Below are 22049 nucleotides of genomic sequence, written 5' to 3'. Positions count from 1 at the left end.
AACAAGGTGAAAACTGAAAAGGCCAGCTTTGTGGTTTTGCAAATAATGCCGTTGGAAATTGAAACCTGAAAATAAACCACACGGTGTTATCCTTTTCCTCGATCAACAAGGAGTAGGAGGAGGCGGAGGCAGTGGTAATACAACTTGCTTTTCTTTTTTGTAAGTTGCAAATTAAACCTCTAAAATTTGAAAGTATTTAGATCTTATACCCTAAAATTTCAAAATTTAGATTTTACCTCATGAAGTGTGGGATGTTTGGATTTCGCACCTTAACATTTTAGAATTTGGATTTTACTTCCTAAAATTTGAGAGTATTTGAATTTTACAACTTAAATTTTGAAATGTTATAATGTAATATCCAAATACCCTCAAAATTTTAAGGAGTAAAATCTAAATTCTAAAATTTTATGGTGTAAAATCCAAACACTCACACCCCCAAACTTTAGGGAGTATAATCCAAATTCTAAAATTTCATGGTATAAAATCCAAACGCTCTCAAAATTTAGGGGTGTAATTTGCAATTTACCTTAATGGCTCCCTCTAAGACTAATTTCCTCCTAGAAAATAATTATTAAAACTCCATAGTAAAAAAATGTTCATCTTGGAGCTAGGTCTTCTTTTTCCTTTTTTGATAAAAGGTTAGAAGGAATTTCACTTTTATACCCTTCAAAATTAGTAGATATATAAAACAAAAAAACAAAACAAAACTTTTGTGGTACTTTTGAGTTATGATAATATGATTTCAATTAATTTAAAATTTAACTTTTTTCCACAATATAGAAATCTCAAATTCTAATAATCTCAATTAAACCCAATTATCAAAATCAAACAGAACTAACACTAAAATGACAAAAAACCTCAAAACTTTTGGCCATTACCATAGTAGAAAAATAAAAATAAAAATAAAAATAATACTCCCTTCATCCCTATTTATTTGTCTTATTTCAAAAACTCAACTTTTCAAGGGAATATCATTTATTATATTGTTTGTTGAATAAAAGTGTATAAGTTTTTGGAACTACTCTCATTAATTTAAATTATAGAAAAAGAATAACTTTGACTTTTTAAATAAAGTAAAGGATAAGATAGAAATTTTATTTATTAATTTTAGAAAGAGGACTTCATTTTGGAACATTCCAAAATAGAATAGAGGACTAACAAATTGAAAGAGGGGAGTAATAAAATTCTTATTTCCTCAATTGAACTCAATTATGATTACAATAAAGATAACATGAAAACAACAAAAAATCTCAAAATTCGTTGAAATTTTTTTAATTCTTCTCACATAAAGGTGGGCTGCACTTTTAAGTCTCACACATGTGACTTATATTTATGTGAGAGAGATAGAGAGAGAGAGATGTAATGAACTATGTGTATTGAATAATTTCTCCAAAATTCTAACAATTCATAGTAATCAAGTGCATAAAACTCTTATTTTTGTAGAATAAAAAATGAGTGACTAGTGGCCATCCCCAACCTCATATAATTTCGTTTTAGGAAAGATTGATTACTGAATTTTTGGATCTTTGGCATGGCATGCATTTCTATTTATCAAACCAAAAAGAGTCTAAAAGATTCGAGCATTATGCAAAGTATTCTTGTGAATGATAATTTTTAATTACTGTTTTCTATTTACTTACAAGGAATGAGTTTGATTTATAGATGTATACTATATAAAATTGTTATCTCCATATATTAAGAGGATTCATAAAATTAGTTATGGTTTTAAAAAAAATATCAAAAATACCCTTAATCTAATTAGATAATCTTTATTTTTAAAAAATAAAAAATAGGGTTAAAATTGTAATTCAACAAAATTAAAAAAAAAAAAAAAAAAACTACTGGAGAAACTTTTTTCCTAAAAATTACCACACTTTCTATCTAAACATATGTCACATACGTTTTATACTCTCTTTTTTTTTCTTAAAAACTAGCACACACTATTCCCAACAATTTACTCCATATCAAATCCTAAATTTTAGTTTTATAAAAATCATTTCATGTGTAACCTTACTAACAATAAATAAATTCAAATTGAAAAATTATATTAAACTAAAAAAAAAAAAAAGTCTCATCGCACGTGCAAAGCGCGTATGATGAGGTTAGTATATATATAAAAGTATTTGGTTTGATTTTCAATTGTTTGTCAATATTGAGATTTGAGATTCTAAATATTAAATTCATTATATTTCTTAAAAGAATAACTAAATACAAGAAATTTAGCCTTAGCTTAGTAGAATTGTTAAACAACTCTTTTTCAGTTTTTAAATAATATTACACACATTTCTACACACTTTTTTAATCATGCGTATTTCAAAAAACTACAAACAACATTAGTCAAACTTCTTTACCAATCATAATGCTTGAAGAAATATGGGAGATTTAAACTAATGATATTTTTATTTGTTGGTTTTTTGAATATGGAATTAAAAAAAATACATTCAATTGTGTTCTAATTAAAGATTATCATTAAAGCATAATGTAATGTGGATGGAAGACGCTAAATTATTTTTTGTATATTTTTGGCACATATTTATATTTATTGTACTTATTAAAGTTTAGAAGATTATAAATAAAAGGTCTTTAAATGTAGCAATATTTGACTAAAATAAACTAAAATAGTTTTACCCTATTATTAAAATAATTTGGATCCACCGCAATTCTAATTTAATAATAATTTTCCCACCATATTTTAACCAAAAAAAAAAAAATTCCCACCATATCATGAAACCACGCGCGCAGCCACGCCTCTACGAGTTGCCGTAACGGCCCAAAACTGCAAAAAATTCAATCCTCTCCCAATTTCAAACAAAACCCTAAAAATTGAACCCCCAAAAAAGCCTCAATCATATTACACTTTCCCGTTTGATCGAATCTCCCAAATCTAAACCCTGAATTCATTTCGACCCATTTCGAAACCCCCAAATCCCATTTTGAAAAACCAAAAAATTTCAAATTTTGGCGTGGCATACAGATTCAATTTCGTGGTCGAATCTGAAGGATGGGACTCAAGGTTTTGATCTTTGTTCTTCTATTGACAGTGATATCTTCTTCTTTGATTGGCTGTCTCTCGGACTCAGCAATCACAGAGACCTCCCTCTCCACTCGAAATCTCAGAGCTTTGCACTCTCCCACTATGTAAGTACCCTTAATTTTCTTGTATTTATGTAATAGGATTTTTAAGGTTTCGGAAATGTGTGTACGAGGTTTCTGATTCTATGTTTGTGTTTGGTTTAAGTGAGAGTGAGCTAGTGGTAGTGGCGGATTTGGATGGAAGAATATATTTAGTGGACACTGGATCAAGGAAAATTCTGTGGTCTTTTGCGTCTGGACAGCCCATTTACTCGTCGTATCGGGCGGTTCTTAACAATGACAAAGATAAAAGCAATGGCTCTGAACTGAGTAATAGTGATAATGACTTCTATATAGATTGCGGTGATGATTGGTCACTTTATCTGCATAAAAAGAGCTTCAAGAAAGTGGTACGCAAACTCGCCTTTTTATATGTATCATGTGTTTTATAAGTTGTTCAAATGTTGCAATTATTGACGTTAGTGTTGTTTGTGGAACTTCATAGTGGGACTTTATAAGTTGTTCAATCTCACTTTGAATATTATTGACTACAATAATTCCTTTATGTCAAGAAAGTCCCACATCAAAACAAGACACGCATATTTTTTTATCTTTTCTTATTTAATCTTGTTTTTCTCCTTGAAATCTTTATTGTCCGCATCACATAGTGCTTAGAGTGCTTCTTGTTTATGTGAAAGGTTTTTTTTTTTGTTTATTGCGGCATGGTTGAGTTATTGATTCACAATAATTCTTTGCACCAGAAAATTGGAATGAGTGCTGGAGATTATTTGAAAAATGCTCCATACATTTCAGAGGATGGAGGAGTCACGGTAGGATCAAAGAAAACCACTGTTTATCTTGTTGATGCCAAGTCCGGTAGATTAGTTAATACTTATAAGTTGGATGGTTATCCTTCCGGATCGGCACCTCAAGGTGCTGAAGAAAACCCAGTTTTATCGGATGAAGATGGTGAGGAATTGGTAGAGTTTGGTGCTTTGAACTTGGAAACAGTTGAGCAGCCACTTTACATTATGAGGACAGACTATTTACTCCAACATTATTCAGCAGACAATAGAAAAGTCTTGTGGAATGTGACTTTTTCTGAATTTGATGCTCATTTTAAAAATCAAAAACTAGAGAGTTCTTTTGGTGGGATTTCTCCCAAATCAGAGAATGGGTTTAGTTTAGAGTACGGGGGTGATGTTGACTCACAATTGCTTTATCTTTCAAAGCCTAGTGTCCTCCGAATTCGTGATCATATATGGTTGGAATCTCTTCCTGCATTCAATAGATTAGTAACTGGTCTTTCTGGAGGCAGCCCACTCTCTCTGCCTGCTGCTGAACGCAAGTCTTCCTCAGGGGCTGCTGACCTATTACAACTGGCTCCTCCCAGAAATGAAGGCAGACAAGTGCTTGCTTTGCCCGCTTCTGAGGATGAGAACCCTGGGGCTTTTGAGGATGAGAGCCCTGGGGTCTTGGTTAGGCAAGGTTCCCAAATAAGGACTTTTATCCCTTTTCTTTCAGCTCTTATGTGCATTATGGGCGTTATCTTTTACCCCTATTTAAGATTTGGAGAATGGCTTAAGTTGAATAGGCATAGAGAGGAGCTCAATATACATGCTGGGACTCCCAAAAAGAAGAAAACTCGGAGATCGGGAAACAATAAGAGAAGTTCCAATAATCAGAGAATGCCAGATGATATCTCGCCTGAGAATAAAGTTGGAGACACTAAAGGAATTCCACACATTGAAGGAAATGAATTAAAATATCTTTTTGATCGTGTAGATGTTCATGTTGATGGACGTAGTATTGGTAAGTTACTTGTTTTTAACAAAGAAATTGCTAAGGGAAGCAATGGTACCATTGTACTTGAGGGAATTTATGATGGTCGTCCTGTAGCCGTTAAACGTCTTGTGAAGACCCATCATGACGTGGCTTTGAAAGAGATTCAGAATCTTATTGCTTCTGATCAGCATCCAAATATTGTTCGTTGGTATGGGGTGGAAGATGATCAAAATTTTGTTTATCTTGCTTTGGAGCGTTGTACTTGTAACTTAAATGAATTTATTTTCTTATGCTCTGAATCTTTTCAAAGTGAAATAATTACCAAGGATCAATTCTCAAACTTCTTGGATGAGCATACTGCTCAATTACAGTCAATAAAGGAAAACAACAAGAATGTTAAATTGTGGAAGGAGAATGGATACCCAGCACCCCAGTTGCTAAAATTGATGAGGTTAGTATTACACCTTTCCATACCTCCCATTTTTTCTTCTCCCAAATTATTGTGTTTTAATTGGTTAAATTCACTAGCAATTGCATGTAGTACATGTCTTTCTGCAATGGTTGGCATGCAAGGTAGGGTGTCCTACCAATCTGAAGGTTCTAACATAATTTATTGAAGTCCCTTTATACCCATGGTGAAAAATAAGCCTCAGAAGAAAATAGTGATATCATTGAATTTTTACATGATATTCAATTAGAATCAACTTGCTCCATTAACTTATTTCCAATTCATATACAACCATGCATTCAACAATATTCCAATATCTATCTTTCATTTTGATGGTGCCATCTCTTTAAATATTTCTATACAGCTATGTTTATGCTTGATGTTGCATCATTTTATTATTAATGATGACATACAGTTTGTTAGGGTGGGATTGAAAAATTTAATGAAAGAATTATCTCTTATATCATCTGTAATGAAATCAATTAGGATCTCATAAAATTTAATGAGATTCGAACATCAACAAGTCCCTGACGAAAGTAGCTGTAACGGACTTCTTGTTACATTATTTATCAGATTTCCCTAAATTGCTTAGCTGACTAGCTGGTGAGGTAGGATTGTGCTCTAAGCTTTCTGGAATACTGATAATAGGGTGATGAAAACAGTAAAACACAGCTCCTTACTAGCAGCACCTCTTTTGACAACAACTAAAGTTAATTATGGAATGAAGATGACACTGATAATATTTTATGACTGTTGCCCTCCAATTTTACAGTGTATGGGAGGGAAAATTACCAACTACATCTGATACCAGAGTGATGAACTGTAACATAAGTTGTTAGAGGGATTAGTTCTTAAAAGAATGTCAACTTTGGTGGACTTTTCTGATTCTATAAAAATCTGTGACACCAACAAGGGATTGTAGAGAACATATAACAGGTCTTGACATATTTAATTATTAGGTGACAAATTGATTTGCTTAAAATTGGACTTTTAATTAAGTGGTTCATGTGGGTGATGGTCATTATGTGTTAGCTGTGTCCTGCTTCACAAGACTACCTTTTCCAAATATGATTTTCTTCTTGGACATCCTCTGTTTTGACTTAAATGTAATTCTCCTTAATCAAATGAAAGTATAACAAATTACATGTGAAACATCTTGAAATTTGATGGAATACTCATTTATGCAGAGATGTGGTTTCTGGGCTTGCCCATTTGCATGAGCTTGGAATTATACACCGGGACCTAAAGCCTCAAAATGTTTTAATAATAAAGGAGAGATATTTGTGTGCAAAGATTTCAGATATGGGTATTAGCAAACGTCTTAGCAGAGACATGTCTGCTTTCAGCCAGCATGCTACTGGTATGTACTTTTAACTGGTTCAATTGGTCATGTTTTATAGCACTTGAAAGTTGAAACACACACATGGATGAAATGGTTGTTTAGGCCAACTATTAGATGAGCATTGGTGACAAATGGAGAGTTAAGAAAAAAAATTAAAGTTTTTGATGATCCAACCTATCAGCTTTCTATTTCTTATTGCATTTTATATTTGACACACTTTTAGATTAGAATTGTATCATTTGATTAAGAACGGGAACAAGCCCCTTGATTCCCCTTTATTCTTTGCATGTACCAACAGTGTAGGCTTTAACTGTTACTGAATTTTCTGTCTAATTTATCCATGTTGTTAACCATAGGTTGTGGGAGCTCAGGTTGGCAAGCACCCGAACAACTTCTCCATAGGCGCCAAACACGTGCTGTGGATTTGTTCAGTTTAGGTTGTGTTCTCTTTTTCTGTGTCACGGGGGGTAACCACCCATATGGGGACAGTATTGAACGTGATGTGAATATTGTGAACGATCGCAAGGACCTGTTCTTAGTAGAGAATATACCAGAAGCTGTTGATCTTTTCTCTAATCTTTTGGATCCCAACCCAGATATTAGGTAATGCTTTGTCTCTGGATTTCCAATTTTGAAAGTTCTGATGGTTCTATTATTAGCCATCAACTTGAAAATTCTGTGTAGCATTATAGCTTTGTATATCAGCAGGCCTTTGTTTAAGTCTTGCGCTCTCTGACTCTCTCACACACACACCATATCTTACCAGAAGAAAATATCTTGGTGGTGAACCAATAATTGTGTGCAATCCTCTGGTTGTATTTTTTAGTGTACTGCAAGAGCCTGCTTATTGATTTTCGGTCTGTATTACAAGCACAAATATTGGTGATTACATAGTAGTTACTCCCCATTGCTAAATGCCAAAAGTATTCACTGGAATTTGAAATGTATCTTCAGTCCTTAAATGATGACTTGGCCACATTATTTTGTAGGCCAAAGGCTACTGATGTATTGCATCATCCTTTCTTTTGGGATTCAGAGATGAGACTCTCATTTCTTCGAGATGCCAGTGATCGGGTTGAATTGGAAGACAGGGAGAATGAATCTGAGCTCTTAAATGCATTAGAAAGCATTGCAGCAGTGGCATTGAATGGGAAATGGGATGAAAAGATGGAAGCCACATTTCTCAGTAACATTGGTCACTACAGGCGATATAAGTTTGACAGCATTCGCGACTTACTACGTGTCATACGGAACAAATTGAATCATTATAGGGAGCTTCCTCAAGAAATTAAGGAATTATTGGGGCCAGTTCCTGAGGGATTTGACAGTTATTTTTCAAGTCGATTTCCAAAACTCTTAATTGAGGTTTATAATGTGATTTGCAGGTACTGTAAAGAGGAAAAATTCTTTCGTAAATATATTAACAGCAGCCCAATTTAATTTACTCTCGCTCCCTTCTTGTTCCTCCCCAACTGTTGTATTCTAGAATCTAAATTTTGCACAGTTATGTAAATATAAATTTCATTATATGGCAAACACTTGTGTACATCTGGTAATAAAAAAAAAAAAAGTGTATGCCAATGTGTGTACTGCAGTATCTTTCGATGGTTTCTTGTTGTTAGCGCTATAAAACAGAGCAGTTAGCTCCAGTTGAATTTTTCAGTCAGATCAGCTGGGGCTGGAGGTTATCACAACGTAACAAAGCGTTTGGAAGTACATAAGATCAATCAGAAGTACCATCTTATTTTGGTATTAGACCTTCAAGTATTGCTGATGCTTTTTCTTTTTTTTTTGGGGTAAGATCTTGCTATTTGGTTTTGTGCTACTTAATCAAGAGTTGTTTAGGCTCCAACAGTAACCACATGATGAATTGAGGCAGCTTACCTTTTGTGAGAAAGGAGAATGTGGGTTTTTTTCCCCATTGCATTTGAATTACTTGTTGAAGAAAAACATTGGATCAGGATTCCATTAATTACTTAACTGGAGACTTGTGCCATTGGCCTCAGTAGCCTATTGGCACCCAGGTACCCTTGTGTCCTGATGCTCGGGGGTTGTAGCCCCAGCAAAATCACTTAGCGAAAAAAAAAAAAAAAAAAACTGGAGACTTGTTGAAGCAATACATTGGCAGTCAAGTGTAAAATCTTTAAATTTCTCAAATGGGTTTTTAGTTTGATTAGCACCTACTTCGACTGACCTTTCCCCCTCATCCCCCAAAAAGCATCCCAAAAAAAAAGTAGAAAACTTTAATTTCAGAACATGTGAGAAGCAGGACCCAAAACCTGAATCAAAGCTGGACTGCCTCAAGTTTTCAAAGTTATTAGACCTTTTATTTTTATTTTTTTACAAATGTCCAATAATTATGTCTGAATTTTGAACGTGCTAACATCTGTAGGAAGAGAAATTTTCGGCTACCACTCTTTTCCAGAGTAATGTAATTTTTTATTTTCCATGTGGTCTTAATATAAGTCTAAATACTGAATTAGAAACCCAAGCGGTTGGCCGAGTTGGTTAGGCTCTCAGTTTCAAGGTGTTTGTACTGGGTTCGACTGTATGTGGTCTCTAGTTCAAGTCCTGTTACCTACACTTTGAAAAGAATTTTCTAGACCAGTACTTTGAGATACACGGAAGGAAAAAAAAACAAAAATAAAAAAATACTGAATTAGGTACCTCTGAGTCTGAATGCAAAATAATCTGCCTTAAAAAAGACGAAAAGGATCTGCATTTTGACATTAAACATTGCCAATATGAAAAGTATCTTTTATCCTTCTCTATCTCTTAAAGAAGGGGTGGGTTTGGTATTTGGGAATTGGGAAGCAGTCAAGCTCACACATTTGGGAAGCCTAACCGTGTAAAAAGATTCCTGACTATCGTACCTCTTTGTCTCTGACTGTTTCTGTTAAAATATCATGCTTTTTCTATGATTTGAGATTTCCCACTTGCAAGCTACATCATTAGAATTTTGGCCATACCGAGTCATTGACCCTGCTTTGGCTTCAAACCATGGAAATGCCATACTTGTTTATCTTTTTCAATTGTTTGGATGAGAGATCCTTTTATTTCTTTCATGATTTAACGATTAGGGTGTGTTTGTTTGGAGGTTAAATAGAGTAGATGAAAAATTTTGGAGAGAGAATGGGATGGAAAATTTTTTTGAATATGTTTAGTTAGGTAAGGAGGAAGGAAAATAAATAGTAGAATTCAGGTATTTTCTTTCCGGACCCACCAAAAAGTTTTCTCCCCAAAATAGAGAGAAAACTGAAAGAGAAAAATTAAAACGGCTTAATAGACAAAAATGCTCTTTTTTTTTTTTTTTTCAGTTCGTAGGCTGTGGGTGGGCACGTTCCTCTTCTTCTTTTTTCCTTTTCTTTCCTAAACATTGCCTTTTCTTTCTTTTTTTTTTCTTTTTATTTAGGCTGTGGGTGCGATAGTTGTTTTGTTTTTCTTCTTCTTTTTTTTTTTTTTTGGGTTTTACTAGGCATAATTTTTTTGGGGACATGATTTTTATTATTTAATAAATTGGGTGATTTTTTTTGGGTTGTTTGTCACTTTTTTGTTTTAATTGGTCATCATTTTTTAACAAAGGTGTATAAGTAAATTTATACAAAATCATTTTTTTCATCCCTCTACTTTTTCACTCCCAACCAAACAAAAATGAGAGAAATTAAAATATTTTCTATTCTCTCACTTTTTCATCCTCCCACTATTTTCTATCCTCCTATTTTTCTACCCATCCAACTAAACAAATCCTTAACATGCTCTTATATTTTAAAGACCAAGTAAAATGGTGGCAGCTTCATTATAGTAATAGTATCAATATGTTCTTAATCAAGTTTTGAACTTCCCTTTCTTTGGCCAAACAAGAAAACTCCACCCTGTTGAGTATTGATTGAGGTTCTCAAAAAGTTTCAAAAATGAAAAAAGATTCCAACGTTTGTCTCAAACCCCTTATTTGATAGAGAATCCTACAAATGAAATACAACTAATTGTTGGATAATGTTAAAAAATAAAAAACATATACTTAAGAACTAGTGAGCAGTAATTAATGATTATACTTTGGACAGCTTTTAGTAAAAAAATAATAATAATACTAGGGATAACTAAACGCTGGACCAATGTTGGAACGCGTTTTATTATCTCAAAGAAAACCAAGGCTACAAAGGGCAGCTTTTTGGACTATTGCCTTCTCCTTTTTCAAAATCAATATAGTTGGATCCCAATGAACCCAACACATCAAATCAATTTTCAGCCGTATCACTTTTTCCTTTTGATCTGGATTTTGAATGAGTATTATAGTAGGAGTATTACTAAGACAAAGAAAAACTGTTTGTCCGTTCTACCTCGCCCCCTAATTAAGGCCCAAATCCTATCCTATCCTATGCCACATAATTATTCTCTCTCCCAAAAAAAAAAAAATTCTAGTGGTATGTTTGTAGTTTTATTTTTTTTCTTTAGAACATAATTAAAGATGCAAACGAAAGAAATAGGAAACAAAATTAAAACAAGCCAAAAAAATGGCAAAGTGATATGGATTTGTATAATAGTTGAACTATTATAATTTCTTTTAGGAAAAGAGATACAAATTTTCTACATCGAATTTGTTTACCAAGTAAACAGATAAATGGATTGTAATTCATAAGCATAAATTCTAAACTCAAAAGTGTTTTAAAATTATTCAACGAACTTATAAACTCACTTCTTTACCCAATTTCAAACGTCATTGTATCTCTATCAATTAAAAAAAAAAAAAAAACCCTTAGAAATTTTTTTGGGTCAAAATCTCTTTAAGTATAGGAAAAGATGACTGAGTTTTTCTTGATAGATTTCTAGCATATAGGCAGGAATCTTATTAGCAAGTGTTAAGACAGTTTAGGCCACTCATAAAAGGGCTATGATTGTTTAGCTTCCAACAGTATTCACCTAGTTTCATATTATATCCACATTCATTCACATCAGGTGTAAAATGTAGACATATTATAAAAATATGGATATTGTGCGTGACATTTCAGAATGTGAAACAATAATAAGCTCTCATATAATAGTGTCAATCGTATAATTCTCAAAAACACCACTGGCATTCACTATCAAAAATAGTGGTACAAATAGCTAGCCTTACATATATGATATATCCCATTCTCCTACACCAAAATTTCACTTTGACACCCAACACAACCCAAGCCACAAAGCCAAATCAACCATGGCCATTACCAACCTCCCTCTTCTCCTCCTACTAATCCTTCTCATGAACCCATTGCAAAACGTTTCAAGTGTAGGCATAAACTATGGCACACTTGGCAACAATCTCCCATCTCCAAAGAAAGTAGCCCAACTCCTCCAATCCACACTCATAGACAAGGTCAAAATCTATGACACCAACCCAGAAATCCTCCAAGCCTTTTCCAACACCGGCATCGATCTCATCGTTGCCGTCGAAAACTCCCACGTCTCAAACATCAGCACCGAGGTTTCCTCAGCAGACGAGTGGTTGTCCACACGTGTCATTCCCTTCATTCCAGCCACTTCCGTTGTAGCCATTGCTGTAGGTAACGAGTACTTAACAACCAATGACAACAAACTCGAACCTAAAGCCTTAGTCCAAGCCATGCAAAATTTACATGCAGCACTTGTAGCTCGAGGTCTAGACCGTAAAATCAAAGTCACAACCCCACATAGCATGGCTATTCTAGCTTCTTCTTTTCCTCCTTCAGCTTCAACTTTTGCTTTAAATCTTATGCCAACAATGACAGCCATTGTTGGGTTCTTAGCTGACACTGGTGCACCCTTTATGGTAAATGCTTATCCATATTTTGCTTACCGTGATAACCCTGGTTCGGTTAATTTAGAGTATGCATTACTAGGAAATGCCACTGGGGTACGTGACCCTAAAGGGTATGTGTATAACAACATGTTAGATGCACAAATTGATTCTATTAGGTCAGCTATCAATGCTTTAGGCTTTGGAAACATGACCATTGAGATTACTGTATCAGAATCTGGATGGCCTTCTAAAGGTGACCATGGTGACAAAGCAGCTACAACGCAAAATGCAAAGACTTATAATACTAGGTTGATTGAACGTGCCCAAGCCTATAAAGGTACACCCATGAAGCCTAAAGATAAGATTGAGATATTTGTGTTTGCTTTGTTTAATGAAAACAAAAAAGAAGGAGATGAGACTGAGAGAAATTTTGGGATGTTTAACGGGGATGGATCTAAGGTATATGATGTGGATTTGAGCTGCCAGTTTTGTAGCAATGGAGGGACATTGGGGTTTGGTGAGAAAGTATCTGGTGCGGCCAGGGGTCCATCAGTTTGGTGTATAGCTAAGCCACATTCAGATGACAAAGTGCTTCAAGCTGTGTTGGATTTTTGCTGTGGACCTGGTGGTGTGGACTGCAGAGAGATTTATGAAAGTGGGGATTGCTTTGAGCCTAACAAGCTTCTTGCTCATGCATCATATGCCATGAATGCTTATTATCAGATGCATGGAAGGAACTATTGGAACTGTGACTTCAAAGGCTCTGGCCTTGTTGCCTTCAGTGATCCAAGTAAGCACATTACATTTCACATTTTCTCCTTGTCACCTTCATTTTTTTTTCCCTTGTGCTATTTTGGTTCAATGACATGGAATTTTTCATAATTTTCTTCACAATTATTGGCATATTAATTTGTAATGTGAAAATACAAAAATGATATGCCCCTAACATTGCTTATTTTGGTTCCACCACAAGTTTTGATCTCCAAAATAAATGCTTAACTTTTAGTCAGCATATATGGTTCTTTCTGCTTCTATATGTCTTTGTTTTTCTTCTGTTATGCAACCATATATGACTAGATGAGTGAAAAAGCATCTCCTTGAATTGAATTGAATTTTTTTCCCCAATATTTGCTTGTGGTTCTGAGTACTGACTGTGTTCCGGTTTGTTTTATTATGAATGATTAGGTTATGGAACATGCCGGTACCCTCAACAGTGATTCATGATCAAGAAATGCCAGAGGTCTTAATGTGGTTGACAGCTCTCTCGTGTTGTTTGTTAGTACTATCAGTTAAAAGTAAGATGTGAAATTTCGAATATGCTTATTACTAGGAACATTGGATTGATTTTGTCCCTACCATTTTATCAAAAGAAAGAAAAAATATTTGGTCACTACCATAAGTCAAAAAAATCTGATGCTACTGTGAGAGATTTTGAATATTTGGTTGCTTTGTCTGAGAAAAGATGGGCAAAAAGAGTCTTTTTCATTGGGAGAAGATAAAGATCGGTGCACATGGTTGAAGTAAAAAAAAATTCCACGATCAAAGGCTTTTTGGTTGAAAAAAAAGTCACATTTTCTGGTCATGAATCATGATCACTGTTTTCTTTCGAGGGGTGGGTAGTTTCCACTCTTTTTCCATTTTGACTCATCTGGGCCTGTTCTAAAACTGACAATGACGCATCAAGCCAGACATCCACTAGCTATGGCTCAAATATTGTAGACCAATAGATTAGCATACTAACAGCATTTGCGTCCTATTATGAAAAATTCGTGTATATTTTAGTATGGGTCTGATTAATGTGTGTCTTTAGGGCATATATTAAACTTTTTACTTTTGGAAATATTTTTTTGGAAATTGAAAAAATTGTTATTACTTTTTTAATTCTCGAGAGATTTTTTTTTTCTAAAAATGGAAATTAATGTGTACCTACTTTCTTTTTAAAAAATCTATATCAAATTATTTATTTTTGAACTAAATTTTAATAAAACATCAATTTTTTATTATTTTTTATTATTTTTCTTTTTTCACTCACAACAATTATCATTCACTTTCTTTCTTCATTCTCGAAATACATAAATAAAGAATAAAATACTAAATACAAAATGAATAATATCTATATGTACTTTTACATAACTTTGCAAAACTTAACTCGAATGAATTTTGGGTTTGATTAGTTAAAATGTGATATATTTTCTATTATACAAGCGCTGATGCGAGTGGCCTAATGCAGTGTCTAGAAGCCACAAATAAAACATCTCCTAACTTAACTTAGGTGTACACCATGATTTCTAGTCAGGTTCTATGCTTATGCTCTCAAGGGCTCCAACTTATTCTCAAGTCCAAATATCATGAGAAGTTTAGTAGTTTCCATATCTCATGGAACAGAAAACACAGTTATAAAGGTTCCTTGTTTTTAGACCAACAAATGAACTTTCGAGAAGATAATGCAACTCAAGAATTATGTTTTGAACATCACCCAATAAGCGGCAACAGAACAAGTCGATCGTGTTTTACATATGATCTTCGGATGTTTAATTGAATTTTCAGTAGCAAGACTACCGAGGTTTTTAAGAAAGAAGAAAAATCAAATATGCCACCAAATACACACCATATGAATTTACAAATTGAGGATGAAAAATATACCCAAATAGCAAGCTCTAGTACTTCTAAAGTTTTCTTTGATACTAATTATCTCAACTAAATGCAATATTGTTTTCCATATTAACCTTCTAATCTATATATATCTATATATATATATATATATATAATCTCAAAAGGCTGAATATGCTGAGCAACGTCAGAGTAGTATTTTGGTCTACTTCGGTCTATTCGGTCCACTTTATCCATTTTGGTCATATTCGGTCTAATTATGCCCACTTCAGTCCATTTGGTTCATTCTATCTAATCTGTACAATTAGGATCATTTTTGTCAATTTTGGACTAAATGGGCCATAAATTGATTTTTATTTTAGCTTATTGCTTTTTCAATTTTTGGCTCAAAATTTCTTTTCTTTTTTATTTAATTTTTGGGTTGAAAAATATGAAATTTTATTTTATTTGGGTCAAACACTTTAGTTTTGGGTTAAAAAATACAAAAAAAAAAAAAAGGCATTAGAAATTAAAATATGAGCCCTAAAAAAGTAATAAAAATGATAAATATTCAAAAAAAATTACATTAAAATTCAAGTTTCAATAATATAAGCATAATACTTTTTTTTTTAAATGCTACAATTATAAACTTATATAATAATTAAAATTTAATGTAACATGTGTTCCATGGAATATAGGTGTACTTTTTTCTATTTTTAATATTCTTAGATATTCAAATTAGTCAACTGGGCATGGTTTATTTGAAAAGAAAAGAAAAAATCTTTTGGTAACATCTCCTCTATAAAAAAAAATATTATAATTACATAATTTAAATCTTTTTATTAAATTACGTTTCAACCACACACACATGTGAAACGTAAATAATTACATTACATTTTTCCACTTATTGCATGGGTTTGTAACTAGTTCTAGCTTCAGTTTGGGCCAGATTTTCAATTGTGGAAGGTAGAATTGATGCCAAACCCAATGATTAGGAGTTAGACCACACATACGCAACACCTGAGAGGAAAGGCATAAATAAAGGAATTTGCATTGTCCTCAGCATTTGAACATCTACTGCAACATATACATGTATGCGTGATATATATACAAGTATAATGTTGGGAGATCTGAGACCAAATTGACAAAGTCAGTAAAATATGGTATATTTCAACATTAGCATTGTAGAAAAAAAGGAAGGCATTCAAATTTCAAATCCTTTGACATGTATAAAACAAGATCTTTGAAAGCAAAATGCTTCCATATACACATATTCCTATAATAAAGTACCTATTTTTTTCATGGGTTCCAGACAAAAATAAATTATACAAGCACATATGAACATTAATAATGATTTAGAGTAGGATTTGGATTCGATTTAGTTAATCACCAGCTTGTAATGATACAATTAGGACTGTAAAATGAATGAGTGAGTTAACTGCTCGAGTTAATGTTGCTCCCAACAGTAATCTCTGTTTGTTTCCTAGTAATACTCCCCAACTCACTCTCCTTAGAATTGTCAGATAATGATCTTTCCACTTTCCTTCTTTTACTTCCCTGATTTGAGAGGTCTTCCTTCTCATCTAGTAATGATATCAATCTCCGGACACCCACCGAAAGTGAGCCATTTGAACCCTCTGAAACAGAGTCAGGGGGGGTACGGCATAACCGTAGCATAATCTGCACGAAATATATGAAGAGAGCAGAGAAGCAAGCTACTCCACAAATAAGAAAGAGTCCCCAGAAGCTTTTAAGTTGAAGCTGATCTGATTCAATTTCAGTGGTGTCTGAACTGCAAGAACTATGCAACAGCCACTTATCATGAATCCGCTGGAGATCACCATTTTCAGACAGTTGTAGAATGGCAGTTGACAAGTCTACTGCTAAAGGGGAGTCCCGTGGAAAAGCCTATCATGCGAAAGACAAGAAAAAAAGGGGTCAAACACTTGCATTTCTCATTTACAATAGGCTAAAATCTAAATAGAAATCAGATAAAGTAGGTTAATTACTAAAGTACTTCCAACCTCAATGGAGTAATTAACATTACTGTATCAGTGACCATGCAAAGGAGAATTTCATTGTTCTTTCTTTTTTTTCAATAGATCCATTTATACCTAATAAAAATATGCATTTTATCTAAATTCTTGTTAAGAATGCTCCTGGAAAACAGATACTCACAAAACCCCAGCCACTTTTGGTGAACTCTTGACCTACAACCCTGTATTTGCACTGGCTTGAGAGGAAGAGTTCTACATATGGGAGTTCATCAACAATAGCTGCAACACCTCCTTTCTTAGGACCATCCTGGAGCGCCTTAGCATATGCTTCAGGTGATCCAAGTTCAACAAGCCTAGATTTGGATATGCCAAGTTCTTCTAAATAAGGTTCAGCAAAAGAACCCACTTGGTACCCAATTGGCTCGTTGCCTTCCTTCAAGCTTTCAATCCCTTTAATAGGAGAAGACAGCTGCTGCACTGTGAGAATTGATGTCAGGCTCGCAGTGTAGCTTGAGTTAATTATCAAAACCACAAAGAGCCATATGATTAGCACCATACGACCAAGGGTGCTCACAGTGTTCTCTCCTGCAAAAGAGAGAGAGAGAGAGAGAGAGATCAACTCAATAAAATTAAAAATGCTGCATTCAGCCCTGCCATTTGCATAATGTGTATGAAAAGGGCCTGAATTTTACTTACTATGGGCAAAAAACATGGTTGAGAGGCTAAACCTGCAAGGTTAGCAGACAGAAGATGGATCAGAAACCAATTATTTAGATACTTGGAAGATGATCTACAGCCTTCGAAGGTGACTAATCTAAATAATCTATTAAAATATGCAACATGGTTTAGAGGCCCCATAATAGACTTCTGAATGGTACTAAGAGATAAATGACTAGCAATTTAGCAGTACAGCGTAAGGCAGGGAAAAGAAAAGAAAAACCAGAAACCACCTTGATGATACTGGAACCTTTCTATGTATTGGACCCCTCCTCCTTGTAATTTCTATGAAAAATAAAAATTATATATTAATTTTTACACATTGGCCCCTTACCTTCCCCCCCCCCCCCCCCCACCCCTTCCCAAAAAAAAAGGAAAATAGTCTGGCTTCACCATTGATTGGACCCACTGTAACTTGAAAGTTTTCAATTTAATGAGCAATTCGGACTCCTGTTTGTCTATGTTTTCAGAAGACAGTAGGCTGGATGATCTTAACTGAGGTTGCAGTGAGAAAATGTTTTCAGAATAGAAACTTGAATGCATGGTCAAACAAGCTTTTAACATAGAGTAAGGTGAAAGCTCAGTAGGCATCTACATTCTACAAGAATGCATCCACCCAGGATCGTCCACCCAATTGACGTCTGTATCTTATTATATATTACTCACTAATCCCAAAAATTTTACTACTAAAAAAAGTCTTATCCAGCAGATACATTACATATAGACTTCCTTATGCCCTATGCACAACAGTCAAAATATTCTGCCACCATCAATCCTCTCTATACCACTATCAACAACCATAATTATCCTAATTTGTTGTAGCTTTCGTGTGCATGTGTGTGAGGACATTAAGTAAAAGTGGCAACAGAATAACTCACCATAAAATGGTTATAAGCTGTCGTTTAGGAGGGCCCCTGAATTCATCATTTATCCTGTGCTCCAGAATCCACACAACTATTCCAATAACAAGGAAGAAACAAGCAGTGATAGTCCACATACGTGCGCTAAATGGCCGCAGGAAAGCCCAAGCACCAGAGTTCAATTTTTTAAATGGAGCCACAACAACAAGTCCTGATGCAGCAAATGGTTGTGTAAAATCCACAATCTTTGTCCGATTTGTGACAATTGTAATATCACCAACAGCAGCATCAAATTGCTGCAACAAGGAAATGTGAGAATTAGCCAGAAGTAAAAAAATAACTTCATATAATTTTGAATTTGAAAATCAAATTTATAATGTAGTACTCACACCCGTTGTGATTGAATGCACAAGCTCTGTATAGCTTGGGTTTTTATGACCATCTCCAAAGGGTATGAATTGGTATGGTACAGCATAATGTAATAAGCTTACAGCAGCTGTGAATACATCTATGCAGAAACCCTTAAAATTCTCAGTCCCTTGTATTTTAGATACAAATTCCCGGTAACTGGCCCTGTTAGGAACACCAATTTTTAATAGCTTCCCATTGTTTGGGAAAACCCATCCACGGGGCTTTGTTAATGTCTCTCCTGGCCAGATTACACTGTATAGTTTCTGGTTTGTGCTTGACCGATTAGGTGGCCTTTCATACAGCGTTTCAGGAGGCACAACTGATAAACCAGAATAGTTTGACCAGTAACCTATCCGTCGAGACCCAGTTCCAATCACATTAATAATATCATATGCAGGAAGAATAAGAGACCTATCTGAGTTAAATTTAATAGGACCTGTCAAACCAACAAGGTTACTCTGCAAGATGTTCCGCAACAGGAGGTTTCCGTCATCAAAAATGCTCATTGCTTCAAGGTGAAGATTACTGCCTCCTAAAGAATGTAGCCTGGAATCATTGGAAAATGAAATAACCCCACCTTGTTCAAAAAATGCCTCAAGAGCATGAGCAAGCAGCCAAACAGAATCATAAGCATAAAGCCCATACGAATGCAACCCCAAAGAGCCACCAGTTAATTTTTTCCACCTAGAGAAAAAGGCTCTTTTTCTATCTGATTCTGGTGTATGTTGGCGCAAAACAAGAACTCCTTGCATTGGATCTGTGTCCTCTAAAGGAAGAGGGGCTTTAGAATCTAAAAAATATGAGAGCCAGTCTGTTGCTATCCACACATAGCCATTGCCCATCATTCCAAGATATTGTGCCACAGATAAAACCAAGAATCCTGAATCGGGATTTACATGCAGAACAATAATCCGAGATTCCATTAATGCAACCTTAATCAGAAGATCCATAATATCAGCCCGATTAACTCCGGACCCTGGGCTAATTCCTGCCTTGTAGGAAATTCTACAGCGCCTCTCAGCAAGCTTATCCTCTAATGCTAACATGCCATTCCGCCCATAGTCATCGTCAATGAATATGGCAATCACAGCCTTCCAACCATAAAAATCAACAATATCAGCCACTGCTGTCATTTCATACAAATCACTCTGTGTTGTTCTAACAAAAAAGGGAAACTGAAGGGAAGAAAGAGTGGGATCAGTCGCTCCAAATGATAATAGAGGGACTTTGAGTTCATTCGCAACGTGGGATATAATATGGGCAACTACAGAAGATTGAGGGCCTATGATAGCAACTGTATCAGTCTCCATAAATTCCAAAGCTGTAATTCCACACAATAGTCAGTGCACCTGATTGGGGCTATTAGATTCTTTTTAAAACAGAATTCTTGCCTAATAATAAAAATAAGCAAATCAAGCTAGAAACTTGACACTAAATTGAGGAAAAATAAAGTACCTTCAACCATTCCAAAAAATCCACTGCAATTGGAATCTTGCATATTGAGATTAAGTTTTGTTCCAGGGAGAATGCTGGAATTGGAATTGACATCTTTCACAGCTTCATCCATAGCTATCTTGGCAACTCTTCCAATGGTAGAGTTAAATGTAAAAATAGCTCCAATTCTCACAGTAGCAGGTCTTGAAACATTCTTACTAAAACCATATGGGAACACCCCCACATAGAGTAGTAGTGACAAAATAAACCAAGTATGATTCATTTTGAACAAGCAGAACAATTTCTTCCCCTGCCTCAAGATTAAACTGACCCAAGGTTTCCGCAATATAATTAGCGCAGAATTGAGAACAAAGACTTCCCCATCAGAGTAGGATAAAGAATTTTCATCTGGGAAACCAAAAAAAAAAAAAAGTTGCTAAATCCATTTTCCAAAGAAAGAAAGACCTAAGGTCAGTCCTGACAAGAGATGGTAAAACAATCAGAACTAACGTAAAGCAAACTAAATTCAAACTAATATTAACTGATTTCTAAAAGACATTAAAGAGAAAAAGAAGTTCAAATTAAAAAAATAAAATAAAAAGCAAACAATCAAAAATCAAAGTTTTTATCTCTAGGGACCCAACAAAAATACCTTAACACTTGGTTTAAGGTTGCATGGGACAAAATGACCCATATGCTTCAATCATTTCATTTCTTTCCCTCAGTTTTATCATCAATACCTTTATAATTAACAACAAACAAAAAGTAGCAATCGCTTAAAATAAGAGCTACCATGTTTGCATAGACCAGAATCAGATTCTATCTTCAAAATCAAAGCCCCCATATTAAAAAATATTTTTTTAATGCCACTCAATTAAATATTAAAAAATGTCATCCATGATGGCTGGAGCTAAGTATTGTTCTATAAAACCCAGGTTGTCTTCTGATTCTATACACACTTACATGTCCTCAGAAAAAAAATTTAGACCAAAACAAGTAGAGGTGGTGTAAATGAAAAAGTTGAAGAACCCAGATGAGAAACTTACCCTGAAAAGGCAAATTTTCTTTCTTCCTTTCTTTATTAGTTTCTTGTTTTTGTGGAGTTGGTAGAGAGGACCAACCAACCACTAAAAGAGAGAGATAAGGGGTGTGGATTTTTACATTTAATAACAACAAAAGCAGTATGAAACACCTACTAAAAAATTAAAAGCACTAGCAGAAAATGGTGAAGCATAAAAGGACAAACAGAATAGAGGCTCACGTGGGAAAGAAGTTAAATGTGGGAATCTAGTTTTAGAGAAGACACAAGACGATACCTTTGTTGACCGGACCAGAAAATTTTCAGGCCCGTCAGAGTATGTTTGCAAAGACATTCCAGATTACACTAGAGTTCCGTGACTCCTTGAGTATTCTGCCCTGCACGTGCGAATTTAGGCTAGCTCGAATGCACCAATTTTTTTTTTTTTTTAAAGTATACTATACAGGTATTTTTCTAGAAGAAGGACATCGAAATTTATTAAGACAAAACCATCAAATCAGCTTGAATAACAGAGTGAACTTGTAGAGAAATATCTTTCATCCACACCACACCGTCAAGATAATTAACTGCTAATTTAGCTAATCTATTAGCTACTTTGTT

At 34.5% G+C, this 22049-nt stretch overlaps 3 protein-coding genes across 5 annotated transcripts; 2 read left to right on the top strand and 1 right to left on the bottom strand.

Annotated features, from left to right (window-relative positions):
• The first annotated feature begins 2737 nt into the window (after nt 1-2737).
• LOC115974678 (serine/threonine-protein kinase/endoribonuclease IRE1b-like) lies at nt 2738-8226 on the top strand. Its single transcript, XM_031095145.1, has 6 exons — nt 2738-3138; nt 3239-3482; nt 3834-5308; nt 6493-6665; nt 7004-7250; nt 7637-8226. The coding sequence occupies exons 1-6, from the start codon at nt 3002-3004 to the stop codon at nt 8085-8087; spliced, it is 2727 nt and encodes a 908-aa protein (XP_030951005.1). The 5' UTR covers nt 2738-3001; the 3' UTR covers nt 8088-8226.
• Nucleotides 8227-11498: 3272 nt separating this feature from the next.
• Nucleotides 11499-13840, top strand: LOC115977739 (glucan endo-1,3-beta-glucosidase 12-like). Its single transcript, XM_031099758.1, has 2 exons — nt 11499-13192; nt 13588-13840. The coding sequence occupies exons 1-2, from the start codon at nt 11842-11844 to the stop codon at nt 13617-13619; spliced, it is 1383 nt and encodes a 460-aa protein (XP_030955618.1). The 5' UTR covers nt 11499-11841; the 3' UTR covers nt 13620-13840.
• A 2348-nt stretch (nt 13841-16188) lies between these two features.
• Nucleotides 16189-21818, bottom strand: LOC115974676 (glutamate receptor 3.3). 3 transcript variants are annotated; one of them, XM_031095141.1, is made up of 7 exons: nt 21727-21818; nt 20432-20818; nt 18955-20297; nt 18584-18861; nt 17685-17716; nt 17170-17573; nt 16189-16899 (listed from the first exon to the last, which is right to left on the bottom strand). In XM_031095141.1, the coding sequence occupies exons 2-7, from the start codon at nt 20691-20693 to the stop codon at nt 16426-16428; spliced, it is 2793 nt and encodes a 930-aa protein (XP_030951001.1). In that variant the 5' UTR covers nt 20694-20818; nt 21727-21818; the 3' UTR covers nt 16189-16425. The 3 variants fall into 3 exon arrangements, with proteins under 3 accessions (XP_030951001.1, XP_030951003.1, XP_030951002.1); XM_031095143.1 differs by lacking the exon at nt 21727-21818 and adding an exon at nt 21457-21590; XM_031095142.1 differs by lacking the exon at nt 21727-21818 and adding an exon at nt 21063-21434.
• Nucleotides 21819-22049: the final 231 nt, after the last annotated feature.

Source organism: Quercus lobata, chromosome 2, assembly GCF_001633185.2.
Source record: "Quercus lobata isolate SW786 chromosome 2, ValleyOak3.0 Primary Assembly, whole genome shotgun sequence".
Classification (NCBI taxonomy): domain Eukaryota; kingdom Viridiplantae; phylum Streptophyta; class Magnoliopsida; order Fagales; family Fagaceae; genus Quercus; species Quercus lobata.
This window is presented reverse-complemented; position numbering and strand designations above follow the sequence as displayed.

What these genes read in the sequence shown, in the direction of transcription:
- LOC115974678 (XM_031095145.1), top strand. Translation starts at nt 3,002, where the DNA reads ATGGGACTCAAGGTTTTGATCTTTGTTCTTCTATTGACAGTGATATCT. An exon ending in CAGTTGCTAAAATTGATGAG is followed by an intron (nt 5,309 to 6,492) that starts GTTAGTATTACA and finishes TCATTTATGCAG; the next exon opens with AGATGTGGTTTCTGGGCTTG. An exon ending in TTTCAGCCAGCATGCTACTG is followed by an intron (nt 6,666 to 7,003) that starts GTATGTACTTTT and finishes TGTTAACCATAG; the next exon opens with GTTGTGGGAGCTCAGGTTGG.
- LOC115977739 (XM_031099758.1), top strand. Translation starts at nt 11,842, where the DNA reads ATGGCCATTACCAACCTCCCTCTTCTCCTCCTACTAATCCTTCTCATG. An exon ending in TGTTGCCTTCAGTGATCCAA is followed by an intron (nt 13,193 to 13,587) that starts GTAAGCACATTA and finishes ATGAATGATTAG; the next exon opens with GTTATGGAACATGCCGGTAC.
- LOC115974676 (XM_031095141.1), bottom strand. Translation starts at nt 20,693, where the DNA reads ATGAATCATACTTGGTTTATTTTGTCACTACTACTCTATGTGGGGGTG. An exon ending in CAGCTTATAACCATTTTATG is followed by an intron (nt 17,717 to 18,583) that starts GTGAGTTATTCT and finishes CTAACCTTGCAG; the next exon opens with GTTTAGCCTCTCAACCATGT. An exon ending in CCAAAAGTGGCTGGGGTTTT is followed by an intron (nt 16,900 to 17,169) that starts GTGAGTATCTGT and finishes TTCGCATGATAG; the next exon opens with GCTTTTCCACGGGACTCCCC.